The sequence below is a fragment of the Varanus komodoensis genome, unplaced genomic scaffold (genome assembly GCF_004798865.1).
Source record: "Varanus komodoensis strain SLA01 unplaced genomic scaffold, ASM479886v1 scaffold46_3, whole genome shotgun sequence".
Lineage (NCBI taxonomy): Eukaryota > Metazoa > Chordata > Lepidosauria > Squamata > Varanidae > Varanus > Varanus komodoensis.
Window position 1 is genome coordinate 5,574,155 of NW_025336044.1, and position 15,385 is coordinate 5,589,539.

Here is a 15,385-nt window from a genome sequence, read left to right on the forward strand (position 1 = left end):
CACTGATGGGGCTTCAACCACACCACCTCCCATGGAAGCCCATCCCATGCCCTAGGGGTCCTAACCATCAGGAAGTACTTCCTGGCATCCACCTTGAATCTTGATTGCCTGAGCTCTGCTCCACTGGAACGTGTTCTGCCCTCCTCCACAGGGGAAAAAGATCACAACCCACCTCTGTGGGACACCCCCTCATACCTATATGTTGCTAGCAGTTCCCCGAGTCTCTTCTCCAGGCTGAAGAGACCCAGTTCCCTCAGTCTTGCCTCATACAGCTTCCCCTGCAATCCAGCCACCATCCTTGTGGCCCTTTGCTGCACCGATTACAACCTCGCTATTTCCCTCTTGTAATGAGGGGCCCAGAATCTAACACAATACTCCAGCTGTGGGTGTTGTGGGATAACTGTTGCTCTGAAAATGGCTTCTGCTTCAAGAAATTGCTCGGAGCTGCTGCTTAAAGAGAATTTGTGAACAGCTAGTAAACATGTTTTCCATCAAGACCACCCCTTCCGGATTTTATGCGCTGCATCACAAGCTTTTTTTTTTTTGTGCATGAGTACTATAAATATGTGCAATGTGTTGGGAGAGGTCAGACAGAGCTGGCTGTGCAAGGAATTCTGCTGCTGGAGTCCCCTCCAGGCAGTTGCTTGTTTTAATAAAGCCTCTGACAGCTTGTGCTCCTAAACAGAAACAAAACATATCTTCTTTAACAGCAGACTGTAGTAATAACGAACGATTGACTCCACCCATTCTCCCTGATGATCATTCTACACAGAACACCCCCTCAGAACATGCAGCTCAGCTTGCTTTTATTCAGCACCCTTATCCTTCCAAATAAAGCTCTCTTCTCTCCGCTCCACCACTACCATAAACAACTTTTCAGGGCCCCATTGAACAAATTTCCCCTCAGAAGATCATGGGTTCTAAGATAGCTTTTACTTCTGCTGGAAGCTCCTTTTTTCCCCCCAAAGGAAAACATCTCACTATTATTCTATATCCTGCCTTTTGCCAGGAACCCCAGGAGGCTCATGTGGTCATCCCTCTCTCCATGTTATCCTCACAACAGCTCCGTGAAGTTGCTTAGGCCGAGTCTGTGACTGGTCCAAATTCACCCAGAGATCTTCATGGCTGAGTGGGGACTAGAACCTGGAGCTCCCTAGTCTCCAGTCCAACATTGCAACTGCCACCCCTCAGTGACTCTCATTTTATTTGTGGGGTGCCATTTTTATTTTTAGATGGATTGTTAAGTTGCCTCAGATTCCAAGGAAAGGTAGGAGATAAACAGTTTTACATACATACATACATACATACATACATACATACATACATACATACATACCACCTCTGCTGGAAAGATCATATAATCTGCCCCTCAGTGCAGAGACTTGCCTTTCTTCTTTTGAACTTTGCAAAGACTCATGTACACTGCAAGCACTATATAAATATTTTATTAAGTAACAATATGTTGGGCAGGGGGAAGAGGGGATACCTTCTGCCCAGAAGGAGCCACAAAGAACTTGGGAATGTTGGCTTCACAGTGCAATCTTCCATATGTCTACTCAGAAGTAAGCCTCCTGAATTTGAAGAGACTCATTCCCAGGTAAGTATATACAGGACTACAATCTTAAAACACATTTATCAAGCTAAAATGACACCATTTTCTCTATAGAAAAAGCTGTAGAAACAAGATTGTGCATGTTATTTACAATGCTATTTGTTGTAAAAAGCGGATTAAACGAGGAGGAAGATATGGCAAGAACTACCCCCAGTGGCTGGCTAGCTTCAGTGGTCCTCAGTGACAAGTTCGCCATTTAGAAGGACCATTTCATTCCATGCTGCTTGTTACAAGGAGTTACTTTCATTCACATCATTAGCATGACCCTGTATGGATTACCCCTCAGAGCCAAGCTCAAAACCATGTGACGTGCCCTGTAAGGCATTGTTACATGCATGTGTCCACAGGATGAATGCATCACAGAGCTACTTCAGAAACTGCTGGCAGGAGATCTTTGGGATCCCAAGATGCAAAGGAGCATAGCGCAACATGCTCCCAACTCCAAAGGCCTTATGGTTCTGCATAATCTTGACTGCGAGTCATTGCACTTCTCCCTGACACTTGTTTCTTTCCTTGCTATGAGCTGCATTTCGCTTCAATGTTTATCCTTTTAAACGGGGCTTTCCTGCCATCAGAGCCAGAGGCACTTTGGCAGTACCAGCCTCAAACACTAAGGGAGAGATACTCCTGAGGATTAGTGAGGGCCTGCACAACCCCCTTCCTCAGGGACCCACTAGGGCCTGCACCCCCTCCCACCACCAAATGTGCCTCTGCTGTGGCAAAAATGGCCGCAATTCCACTAGAAGATGAGGCACATGGGGGGCATCCACCTTGTTTCCAAAGAGAACTGCAGTTCCAGGTGCAAGAGTCTGTTTGCAAGCAGGGAGCCCGCTCCTCATGTGCCTTGTTCTCCTGCAAATCTGCTGGGGGTGGGGTTGGCCACAGATGCTGCAAAACTGAGTGGTGGTGGCGGGAGGCATCCAGCCACTTTCTCTTCACACTGCAGTTTCAACAGCAAGGGAACACGACTTGAAAGGCAGCTTGGCAACGTTCCCACCTCACAGAACAGAAACCTGTGAACGACACACCAGCTTCACCGGACTGGAGAAGCTCGGGTCCCAAACAAAGAGCCAGCTGTTCTGACTAAAGTGGCAGGCCATAGACACAAGGCCTCTTTAAAGTGGAAATCAGCAGCCAGCCCCCGTGATGCGGCTTCCCGTCAACACCCGCCATTTCCTTCCAGCAGCCTTCAGGTCACTCTGCTGTACTGAGGTCTTTTGTTTCGCACATCATCAAGGCCACGACAGGACACGACTGTCAACTGTCCTACCACCCCAAGCTCCGTGTCAAGCAAGCCATAGACAGCCACAGTTGTGAGGTTCAGTTAATGCCTGCCAGTGTCAAGGTGAAGACACCAGCAGCACTAGCCTCATCCACCGGAGGAGGGGCCTCGGCGTCCTGGTCGCCATGAACAAGTCCCACCGCCTTCTCCAGACAGAGGGTTATAACCTGAGACGAAAGAGAAGAACTTCATGACGTGATTGCTCGGGGGAGCAGTGAGCTGCAGCAAAATGGAGGCCGCAAATGGATGAGAACGCTTCATTGTTCAGAAGGGGGGCAGCAGAAGCAAAGGCAGGGCTTGTATGTTGTGTATGAGGGCCTAGACAGGACATCTGCGTTAAGGAAAAGAAATTCCTCAATCAGCAGGATATCCTGGCACCTTCATGTGTACACAGGATAAGATATTCGCCTTTCCAATTGCTGCTGATATTGTAATATTGCATTTCTACCCGACTTTTATTCTCCTTGCAAAGAACCCAAGGCTGCTTAGAAAGGTCTCCTCCTCTCCATTTTATTCTGACAGTAACCACCCGCGAAATAGGCTGGGTTGAGAGTGTGCAACTGGTCCAGAGTCACCCAGGGGGCTCCATGGCTGAACAGGGACTAGAACATGCAGCTCCTGGGTTCCCCGTCCAAGTACGATGTCACCCTGACCCCTCACACTGTTAGAAGGATATGCCTTGTGCAGTTTCTCTTTTTGTTGCTGCACTGCTGGACATAGTTGGATTGGTCTTAAAGGCACCAGGAGGTCTTTCTGACAGAAGGAAAGCACAGCAATATAAAGAGTGACCTACTAACAAAGGTGCATCACTATGCATGTTTAAACAGAAAAACAATGCTACAAATTCCAGCATTCCCCAGCCAGCCACAGTAGGCGGGTGAACACTGGCAGTTGTTGTAATTTTTCCTGTTTAAACATGCACTGCATTGCACCCCAAATGCATCAAGGCAGTGCAATGGAGTGTGTTCAATTAATCTACTGAAGCTTTTTCCCAAAATGGGGAGATTATCTGGACCAACACCCACCATGTGAGCAACCTCTGGAAGGAACGTCTCCTTCCTTATATGCCCTCGTGCCCCTTAAGATCGGCAGGAGAGGACCTGCTCTGGGAACCCTCCCTGGAGGAGGTAAAGAGGGTGTCTACCTAGAGGAGGGCCTTCTCTGCGGTGGCACCCAGAATGTGGAATGCGCTCCCCAGAGAGGTTTGCCCGGTGCCAACTTTATACTCTTTTCAGTGCCAGGGATTAAGAAACTTTATCAACAGTCGTATTTTGTTTTTGTTGGTGTTATGTTACTTATTTATCACTTTATTATTGTCTTAATTATTGTAATTATTATTGTTTTATTGTAATTATTGCTATTGTAATTATTATTGTTTTAATTATTGAAAGACATCCTGGGATGTTTTTCATACAGGATGGGGCAAAAATATTTTAAACAATGGCTGAAAATGTAGCCAGTCTTAAGTACTGGGTGTGGTTAGGGTTGTTTCCCCAACCTCTAAATGTTTTAGACTACAAATCCTATCATCCCGATGAACAATGGCAGCTGAGGCTAATGGGAGTTGGAGTCCCAAACACCTCAGGGTTTGGGAAAGGTCAGAGCTTCATTCAGTAAATGGGGGGCTTTTGTGGGTGGGGAGTTGCAGAGAGGATGAGAAATGAGGAATGCACATATGAAGAAGCCTTATCTTGGCCTATCACCACTGGTCCAAGAGACCTAGAGCTTCACTCACTCCGACACAAGGTCCCAGGCCAAGTGTGGGCCTGCTGCTGCAGCACAGCCACTCACAATGATGTGGTGGGAGGCTACCAGGAAGAATAATCCTTGCAGTGGCCCTCCACCTGTGAAATGCCCTGCCCAGGGAGATCCACAGGGCACCTTCACTGCTCAACTGTACATCAGGCGAAGCCTTTCAACAGGCATTCAATCTTTACCCTGTCACTCAGTTGACTGTTGGCTCTTTCATATTACTGATATTTTTAATCTTTTAGTATTTGTTGTTATATGTATCCTCTTGGTTTTTCTTTATGATTATAAACTGGTCCAAAGACACCTGCTAGGCCAGTAACATGTACAGCTGGAATTTAAATACATTCCAATGTGTTACTGAACATGCTTTTATTGGGGGCTGCCAAGAACTTAATGCAGACTTACTGCATACCTAGTAGGTGCTTTATATATTCCTCCCATGCACCACAGGAAGGCAGCTGGATAGTAGGCAGGTTGGCAGAGAATTTAGGGTGCCATACTATATTGTACCAGATATACCACATATGCCCTTCTGGAGGTGCACGCAAGCTTCCTTTCAAGTCACATGTGCCAATTCTCCTTCTGATCGATACATCTTGTCAGCTGCTAAGACCTTTTGAGACAGAACCCCCAGACTATTTAATTTGTGTGCCTGGTCAATATCTTCATTCAGTAACACACCTAGACCCAGTGGTCTGAGCTGGCTTCCCACAAAAGCAGGGCAAGGACCCAGAGAGCCATGGCCCAACATGTGCTAAGACATACGAGACTGCTGCAAGGCTAACACACGAGCAGGGACTCTCCACCTTTGGCACATACAGCAGACTTCCCCAACGTGGCATCCTCCAGATATTGTGGACTGCCATTCCCGTAACTCCCAGCCGTCACAGCCAGTGGAGTTAAAAACCAACACATGTGGAGCACACCAAGTTGGAGAAGGTTGAGATACAGCTTGAGGGAAAAAAGACAGGAGTTGTAGCAGCCACAGAAAGAGCCAGAGACCCCCAAACCCTTTTGCCGTCAGTCACCTGGAACTGGAACTCACCACTGGTTCGTAAAGGTTTTCTTTTTGGTTTTGGCTTTGGGACAGCAGCTGATGTTGAGGCTCCAGGCTCAGGTTCCTGACATTCAGAGAAAAAGAGCAGTTCAGTTTCACAGCTCCTTCCAACTCTACTATTCTATGATCCTTTAGTCTGAAGAATCTGCCCCATTCCCTGCCCTGAGAGGCTCACCTGGTTCTGTTGGAAAGTCTCCTTGTAGCTTTTACCTTCTTGCATGCTTTCCCACATAGCTATTTTTTGTTTTCTCTTTTCTTCTTCAAGCTGAGAAGACAACACAGATGTATAAGAATTTGGTTAAAAGGCTTTGGCCAGACTTGCAGATCTTGGTGACCTGCTATGTTGAACATGGCCTGCTGGGGCCTATACCAGCTGCTAGTCTAGAATTGCACAGAGGACACTGGCTGGCTTCATGTAGCCCCATGAGTCAGAAGTTTTGCCTGCCTGATTCAGGCAGTCAGAAATGGAAAACAGAACTAGCACCAGGGCTCACAGCCTTCAACTTGTTTCTTCACAGTTTTCATGCTAGAATACTTGCACGTAAGCAAGTCTGTTTCTGTCATACTGCATATTGTGGACAAGCACTGTAAAATTAAAATTCATGCATCACTCTACAAGTCAACTGAAGACTTGTAAAGATCCTCAATGCAAACAGAAACAGTTATTTATAATATGGTTCAGTTTTTCCAGATGCAGCATAACAGTCAGATTTATGTACATTTCCCTCATATTTCTGAACAACATATGTAACCACTGACCATTTTAGCTATTGTGGATGGCAGATCTGCTGAGAATCTGTTTGGCTGTCAAACCCAGAGCTACCTGGCTGGAACATTACCTTCCTCTGTTTCTCTCTGAATTTTTCAGCTTGTGCATTCAATTCTTCCTGCATTCTCATACGGGCAGCAAGCAGAGCTTCTTGTCGTCTAACCACAGCATCCGGTTCTAATCAATCACAGAGGAGAGTTAGCAAAAGCAGCTGCCTCCAAGATATTCAAAGAGGCTTGAGCTACGCTTAAGCACAACCATCTGTTCCAATATAACCCAAATTGACCTTTGCTTACTTTGCCAATACTACTTCAAATACATAGTTCATCACTGTCATCTCAGATTAATGCTTCAGCTACACAGATCTAGACTTTAGTTCTGACATTCAAAGAGATTATTAATTGACTCTAAAGCTATTCCAGGCCTTTCAGTCATTTACCTCATCAACTTAGTGGGAGCATCAATCAATACTGGCTGTGATTCAAAACACTACGAAAATAGACATTGTTGAGGTTCATTTCTTCTCGCACCCTGCACACACTCTCCAAAAAGTTCAACATCAGGACTGGGGATCCTCTGTGGAACTATGTGAAGTGGTGCAAGAGGCTGCAGTTTCAAGTCTTATGCATGCAGAGAAGGTCTTTGGAAGCACATATGGAGGCCTTTCTGACTTTGGGCGGCAGGTTGAGGGAGGAGGAGGAAAACACTTTTGATGTTCCTCCCCTCCTACGGCCAGCTTAGCATGTGGTCCCTCAAGGTTGCCTGTCATGCTTCTGAAGCAGACTGTCATCCTTTCCCATTGGAACACATATGCCATCTTGTCAGTGTCTCAGCTTTACCTGGGCAGGCAAATAGTGATAAATAAATGGTGACTGCTGCTTCGGCCATAATGTAAATTAACACTGTCACCATATCAGCATAGGCTGCAGAAGAGGGAGATGAAACGCACAGCCTTTCCTACTGAAAGACCAAGTCCATCAGGTGTGACCTCTTCCTAAACAGTTTACCCAGCTGGTTATTATAACCATTTCACCTCATGAGTTTGCCTTTTTATATTCCTCCTCCAAACCTTTTTCTTTCTGTTTCATATTTTTGATTGCAAGCTCAGAGGCAAGGAATGCCTTATTTTTACTGAAATGCAAAATGCTCTGAAAGCCTTTTTGCCTGAACAGCAAAGCAGAGATGTTTTAAAAGAATAAGCACACTTCAAATGCTTCAAGATGCCCCAACACTGGGGCAGGAATAATAAATAACCTTTTCATTAACTATTGTAATTCTATTGTAATATGTTTGAACACAAGGTACAGATTGAAAATTGGCTTCCAGAAAAAAAGGACAGTTTCAATAGCATAGGCTTTTATTGTAAGAACCTTAGCAATAACAAAAACACTTTAATTTGATATTCCCAGCACAAGAGAGGTGAGGTTTTTTTTGGGGGGGGGGAGTTGTCTCAATGTTGTGTAAGCTTCCCAATTCCCTAAAGCTCTTCATCTGTCCAACCGTATCAGACAGACAGCTTTATATTATTCTGAGTTCTATATGCAGATGATCACTACATGTTAGCAGTAATGGCTGCAGGTTTTAGCATTTCTCACAGGTTTTGAAGAGTAAAGTAAACAAGTTCCTGCAACAGAAAGCCTGCAATCTAAATTTCAACAATAGAGAAGATAAAAGTTTAAGTTTTGTAAGCTCATTATTCAATTCAAAAAATATTTTTCTCCGTTAATTAGCAATGTGTCGTGTTATTTGCTAGAAGATTTCAGTAAATGCATATAACCCTCATGTGGTGATTCTGCACACAGATTAAGTTGTGTGCACTCTTGAACCATATGTACAAGTCACTTCAAATGACAACAGAAATTCAAAAGGGCAACCCCTGAAGAGAATTAGCATATCCGTTCCCAGTCCCATACAAACCAACAGCTGTCGTGTCCAAATGGGACCTGCTGGTGCCTCGAAAGCTCTTGGCAAGCCTTTGCACAAGCAGAAAAATAGCAATGAGGCCGAAAAGGATGTACCATCCGTATTCTGAGAAGAATGAGCCCACTGGAAGAGAGCACAAGTAGAAAAAAGTAGTAGTCAAATTTGTTTGCTAAAAGCCACTGGTCATCTTAAAACATGCAATATAAATTCAGTTGAGAGATACGTTTTAACATAATGATCCAAGAACATTGGGACTAATTTTATATAACAAAATAATAAAATGTGCAAGGGCAAATGTAGAGACCTCTATCACCCAAAAGACAATATTCTTTCTTTTCTTCGAAAAAGGAATTCTCTCAAGTTTCTCTTTCAAAGACCTATTCTTAGAGGAATTATACAGAAAATTCACAATATATTCCACTTCTAGACTAGTGTGTAGGGCAGGATTAGGGAACCAGGGGCCCTCCAACTATTGTTGGATTCCAACTCCCATCAACCCCAGCTAGAACAGGAAATACTCGGATGTGACAGGAGTTTAGTTCAGCAACATATGGAGGGTCACAAACTTTCCCACCCCTGGTATAGCCAAAAGAACCGGGTTATGGTTAAGTAATCATTCTCTAACAGCAGTAACATAACAGGAGCAAATACTACTGTCTCGTTCAGCCATTTGCTTGCCCTTGTGCTTCAAAAGACAATCCCAATCATTTTGTAGAGAGCATGAAAGCAAAGGAAACTTGAAGGTGGGAATGAGGAGAAAAATCAAAAGCATTTCTCTCTAGCTACAGCCAGGCATAAAATGACAGGGCCACCAATATCTCCTGCACCCTCTGTAGGAAGATCTGCATATATCCATGCATATGCAAATACACTGCATGCATATCAGCAAGCATCAGAAACTCCAGCGCCTAATTCTAAAACCAGGCAGCAAAATGAATAAAGTGGCTATTAGTCGCCATCAGCAGATATTCGTATTAATAAGGAACATGATGGTTTTTAATCTTTTAATCCTAAGGTCACTTGAAGCAAAACTTTTTCCTCCTCCTTTTAAACTTGCTATTGCTAAGAAACGAGTTGTGCATGAAATCCCACTTTACAGCTGAGGAACAGGGATGTTCAGAGATGTACAACTTCAGCTTTCCACCACTCAGCACACTTGAATAGCCTGGTTCAATGTTTCAAGGGGGGTACATTTTTTGGAACTCTCGCTAATCAGATGTCAGAAAACTTTGCCAATCTATACCATCACCCCAAGATCTTTCAAGAATCCCAACCTATACTTCCTGCCCCTGAATTCAATAGTAAGCCTCCTATCACAAAACAGATTCTTATTTTTCAGAATGCTTTTTCAGAATTCAAAATGCTTACAAGGCCTTTTCTTGACATTACAGTTCCCAGCACAGCTAACTAAGGGATGCCTAGTCCTTCCAGAGGATACTGGGCGGGCGGGGGGGGGGGGGGGGGGGGGAGAGAGAGTCACTGGCTTTGATCAGTCTTGCACTGGCCTGGAGCAAATGCGGCAGGATGGATAAAAATGCTGTACTGGGAACCTGGGGAAACCTTTGCCCATAATGAAGCCCACAGGGCGATTTTGGCCAGTCACACACACTCGGCCTAACCCTCCTCCTCAAAGGGTTGGTCTTGCTGAGAAGATAAAATGGAGTTATGTAAGGCACTATACAAGCCACAAGAGAAAAAAGGCAGGCTCTAAATGCCAACCCTGAATATTCTTTAGAAGGCCTGATACCGAAGATGAAGCTCAAATACCTTGGCCAACTAATGTGAAGGAAAAACTCACTGGAAAGACCCAGATTCTGGGAACGATTGACGGCAAAAGAAGGGAAAGGCAGGGGTTGAGGTGGCTGGATGGGGTCACTGGGGAGGTGGGTGTGGGCTTGGGTGGACTCCGATGGATGGTGGAGGACAGGAAGGCCTGGAAGAGTGTTGTCCATGGGGTCGCGATGGGTCTGACGCGACTCCGCGACAACTGCAGTAACATAAATGCCATATAATAGCAGAGGAACATCCTTCGCCCAGCCTGATGCCTCGCAGATATGTCACAACAGGCCCTTCCCGAGTGTGCCTGCGGGCAAGTGCTCTCGCAGAGCCGTGGCCATGCTGCTCGGGGCCGATGAGTCGCAGACCAGCGCTTCTAACGGGCACCGGGCCGGGCAGAACTGCCCCAGGAACACCACAGCACCTTCCCACGCCCAAGGACCGCGGGCAGCGGCTCGTCAGGACCGCCGCCAGGAAGCCCCGTCCCCAGCCGCCCCCTCACCTGTGTGCTGAAGCAAATGAATCCCCTCCTGCTCGAGCGGCGTCGCGGCAGGGCCCACCGCCATCTTGCCAGATGCCGGAACGCCACGGCGGCATCCGGGTCCTCCACCCCTACTCACCTCGCCCAGCGTGGCGGCCCAATGACAGAGCTGTACCTCAGAACGCCTCCGCCCCTTGCAGAGCCAATCAGGATAGAACCAGGAGCGGGCCAATCCGAAGGAGAGACTGGAGCAAACGGGGCTGGCGTGTGCAATACAAGCGACCAATCAGGAGAGGGGGGGAGGAATGACGGTTAAGGAGGATGACTCGGCTGCGTGAAGGGAGCAGAGCCTGACGCAACCTGGAGGCGCGCCTGGGCCGCGGAAAGCGAAGCCTCGCTGGAGGCGGCGGGCTTACGGTAGAGTAGGCCCGCCCAAAGCCGGCGCGTGTGCGTACGCAGGCGGCTACAATGGCACACCTGTATCGTTCATTTCATTTCTACACCGCCGCACAGCCGAGCTCCCTGGGCGGTTTTCAGCAATCCGTAAGAACACAGTGACCCTGCAAGACTGCTGGGGTCGGTAACGCCACGCGCGCGCACACCCCGGCCCTGCGTGGCCAAGTAAACCTTCAAAGGACACAGCGAAGCGGGACATCTTAACTGGTGCTGAAAATACGACGAATTCGGCGCCAGCCAGGCTGCAGTGGGCAGGTTGCTCCACAGAGGACGGGCACCACAGAGAAAGCCCTTCTGCTTGTTACTACCCTCTGCACTTGCCGTAGAGGTGGCACTTGGAGGAAGGCACCAGAAGTTGAGAATAGTGCACACTGAGAAAAATACATTAAATGTTTAATTATCTCATTTATATTATTAAAATATATGCTGCCTATTCCACCAATGGCATCCCTAGGCAGCTCACAGTATCAAAATAACAGCATCCAACAACTCACAGTATTAATAGTGCAGCACCAATAATGACCCAATCCATCTATAAATTAGTACAAATGTAAAATTACAATAAATTAATCTCCCTAACAAGTCATAGTGGCATCAAAATATTAAAATATATTTGGAAGAGATAAGTCTTTGCCTAGCACCGAAGAGAATACAAAAATGGTGTCAGGCATATCTCTAAAGTTTAGGGAGAGCATCCCAAATACAGGGAGAAGCAGCAACAGAAAAGACCCTCTTTCTGTTAGCCACCCTTCTACTTCCCTGAGGGATAGCTCCCTGCAAAAGGGACCCTTCATCATTCTCAAAGGCCGGGTAAGTATATCTGGTGCAGACAGTCCTTTAGACAACCAGGGCATAAGCCATTGAGGGCTATATATGTCAAAACAAGCACCTTGAATTGGCCTAGGGCCACAATTGGTAACCAGAGTTGTTCTTTTAGTACAAGTGTTAGATGGGCCACTCTAGGAGTACCAGTCACCAACTGGATTGCCCAATTCTGTACCAGTTGTAACTGCTGGACCTTCTTCCAGGGCAGCCCCATGTGAAGTGCATTACAATTACCTATTTTCGATGTTACCAGTTAATAGGTAATTATTTTCAGGCTTTGTCTGGCCAGGTAGGGACAAACTTGATAGATCTGCTGCAGCTGGAGAAAGACACTCCTGGACACCGAATTCACCTGGCATTGTAGGGATAAACCCAGGTCCAGAAGCACCCCCAGGCAGCAGACCCTGTCCCTTAGGGGGAGTGTGACCCCATTTAGGATAGTGTAATGCTGCTCCAACCTGCCAGAAGACCCTCCCCCCTACTAATAGCACCTCCGTTTTGTTTGGATTGAGCCTCAGTTTGTTGACCCTCATCTAGGCCATTATTAAGCTCAGACCCTGGTTCAGGACAGCGACAGCCTCACCTGGGTGAGATGTAAAAGAGAGGGAGAGATGAGTATCATCAGCATATTGCTGAGACCTCAGCCCAAACCTTCGGATGACCTCTCCCAGCAGTTTCATGTAGATGTTGAAAAGCATGGGGGACAGCACTGAACCCTATGGTACCCCATGATGTAACCGCCATGGGACAGAGCAGCTGTCCCCCAGCACCACCTTCTAGACCTGGTCTAGCCAGGTAAGAGTTGAACCACCACAAAGCGGTGCTTCCCGTTCCCACCCCGGCCAACCTGTCCAAAAGGACACCATGGTTGTGTCGGAAGCTGCTAAGAGGTCAAGGAGGACCAACAGGGTCGCACTCTCTGTCCCTCTCCCTGCAAAGATCATCATAAAGGGTGACCTAAAACCTGATTGAAATGGATCTAGATAATCTGTATCCTCCAAGAGTGCCTGAAGCTGCCAGACCACCACACACTCCAACACCTTGCCCAAGAATGGGAGATTAGTGATGGGTTAGTAGTTGTCAAACATCCCTGGATCCAGGCACAGCCTTTTAAGGAGTGGTCTCACCACTGCCTCCTTTAATGGGGCAGTGACCACTCCCTCTCTTAATAAGGCACTGACAACCTCCTGGACTTCAGGCCGAATCCCCTTCACAGAACTCCTAACTAACCATGACGGACAAGAGATGAGCGGGCATGTGGCAAATGGGACAGAGTCCAGCAGCTTGTCCACATCCTTGGGCTGCAATAACAAACTCATCCAATAATGGACCTTCAAACAGTGCACTGGACACATCCAAAGAATAAATTACACTGAAGGTAATCAAGCTCTTGATGGATCTATTTTTCCTGCAAAATGTTGAACAAATTCCTTGCGGCAAGGTGTCAAGGGCCCCAGGGTCTCATCTGGAAAAACAGATTGCAAGAAGCCTGACCACTCAAAATGGCTGGATTGAACTGCACTGTGAGGAAGCAGAAGAGGCAAAGAAGCCACGCTTTGCCTGCTTTATTGCCACAGAATAGGCTTGCTGATGAGCTCTTAAATGTGTTCAGTCAGATTTTCCCATGTGGAATTAAAAGCATTTCTTTTGCAGATTATTAAAATGGCTTATAGGGAACTAAAATTGTTGTGGGTGAGATGAGCATAGGGAAAGCTATCCTGAGCATTTGAACATTCATGCTTGCCCCACTTGCCCAGTAGTGTAGCTCCCTCCTCTGACAAGCAAGCAGCTTCCTTCTTGACAGCAAAATGGTCAAGGATAATTCCAGCTGCTCTGCAGTGATTTCCCACAACCTCCCAAGCACCAGCTCTGGAAGGTCCCTCAGTTTGCCAATTTGCAAGGCAGACACACAGTGACTTATCTCCTAGACAGCCACTGTCTCCCGTGAGGTTATCTTACAAAATACCTACAATGGGAGGGAGATGCCCACATCGCTCTGAAGTGACTGAAGTACAAACTACTTGGCCGCAGGCCCTGCAAGGAAGGTAGCTGGAGAGGTGTCATGGTTCCCTCTAAACAACTCAACTGCTTTTGGGGGCAAATATGTGATTTGACATTTGCGGTTCAGACACCATTCACTCTTTCTCAAGATCTTGGTTAGGTTCGGAGTCTCCAAGCCTCACCAAACTGCCTTCTGTGAAATAGATGTTGCAGCTGAAAACTCTGGGTACAAACAACTGTTTCTGTATTCTGGCCTTGTACTTAGACAAGTTCTTTTGCCCTTACCAGTTTGCTTTGTAGAAAATGCTATGCGTGTGTGGCTGTCTCCATGGTGACCATTTTGTGAGAAGGCAACCCCCCCCCGCCCCACAGTCCTTTCATGAGAATACCCACAACATTCAAAGTTGTAAGTGTACCCACTAGCCCCAAAGAAAAGCAGGTTGCTTACCTGTAACTGATGTTCTTCAAGTGGCCATCTGTGCAGTCACACATAGGGTTCTGCGTCTGCGCAGTGCCTTTGGCCGGAAGATTGAAAGCTAACGGTTTTTGGCGGGAAGCTCCGCTCCCCTCCCCCATGGCCTATAAAGAGCGGAGCGTCCGCCATTTGTTCAGTCTTTGACGACCGAACGTGCGCCCCCTTGTGGAAAAATTTTCAGTATGAGATAGGAAAAATGGGATTGGTACCAAGAAAAAATGGGAAACTTTCGGTACTGATGAATGTGTCCACTCACCGACACTGAGCAGGGCCGGCGGGTGGGTTGTGTGACTGCACAGACGGCCACTCGAAGAACATCAGTTACAGGTAAGCAACCTGCTTTTCTTCGTCGTGGCCTCTGTGCATCACACATATGGGTAGATTAACAAGCTTACCATCAAAGGAGGAGGGAAGGTGTCCTCATTGTAGGACGGAGGAGAGAACAGCTCTACCGAAGGAGCAGTCCCATTGAGCCCAAACATCGAGATGGTAATGCTTGGCGAAAATGCAGGGATTCGCCCAAGTAGCAGCTTGGCAGACATCATCAATCGGAACTCCGAATGCGAATGCAGAAGACGTAGTGACAGCTCTAGTAGAATGGCCTCGGGGAACTGTAGGCAGTTCGAGCTTAGCTAACTGGTAACACAAGATAATAGTGTGGACTATCCATTTAGAAAGCCTTTGTGGAGTGACTGGGTTGCCCTGATCTCTAGCCGAATATCTGATGAACAGTTTATTGGATTGCCGAATAGACTCCGTTTGCGATCGATAAAAGGCTAAACAACACCGAACGTCAAGGGAGTGCAAGGATCTTTCCAAGGGATTCGATGGCGATGGAAAAAAGGCAGGCAGTACAATGTCTTGTCCTGTATGGAAAGGTGTAGAGACTTTGGGCAAGAAAGATGGGTTGAGACGTAAAATGACCTTTTCTCTGTGGAAGTTTAGATAAGGAGGGTCGATGCGGAGGGCCAGTGAA

At 46.8% G+C, this 15,385-nt stretch overlaps 1 protein-coding gene across 1 annotated transcript; it reads right to left on the minus strand.

Moving 5' to 3' along the window:
* Nucleotides 1-1,429: 1,429 nt before the first annotated feature.
* Nucleotides 1,430-10,792, minus strand: SELENOS (selenoprotein S). The gene is made up of 6 exons (XM_044445057.1): nt 10,674-10,792; nt 8,390-8,518; nt 6,543-6,649; nt 5,879-5,968; nt 5,692-5,767; nt 1,430-3,061 (listed from the first exon to the last, which is right to left on the minus strand). The coding sequence occupies exons 1-6, from the start codon at nt 10,735-10,737 to the stop codon at nt 2,982-2,984; spliced, it is 546 nt and encodes a 181-aa protein (XP_044300992.1). The 5' UTR covers nt 10,738-10,792; the 3' UTR covers nt 1,430-2,981.
* Between the last annotated feature and the right edge of the window lie 4,593 nt (nt 10,793-15,385).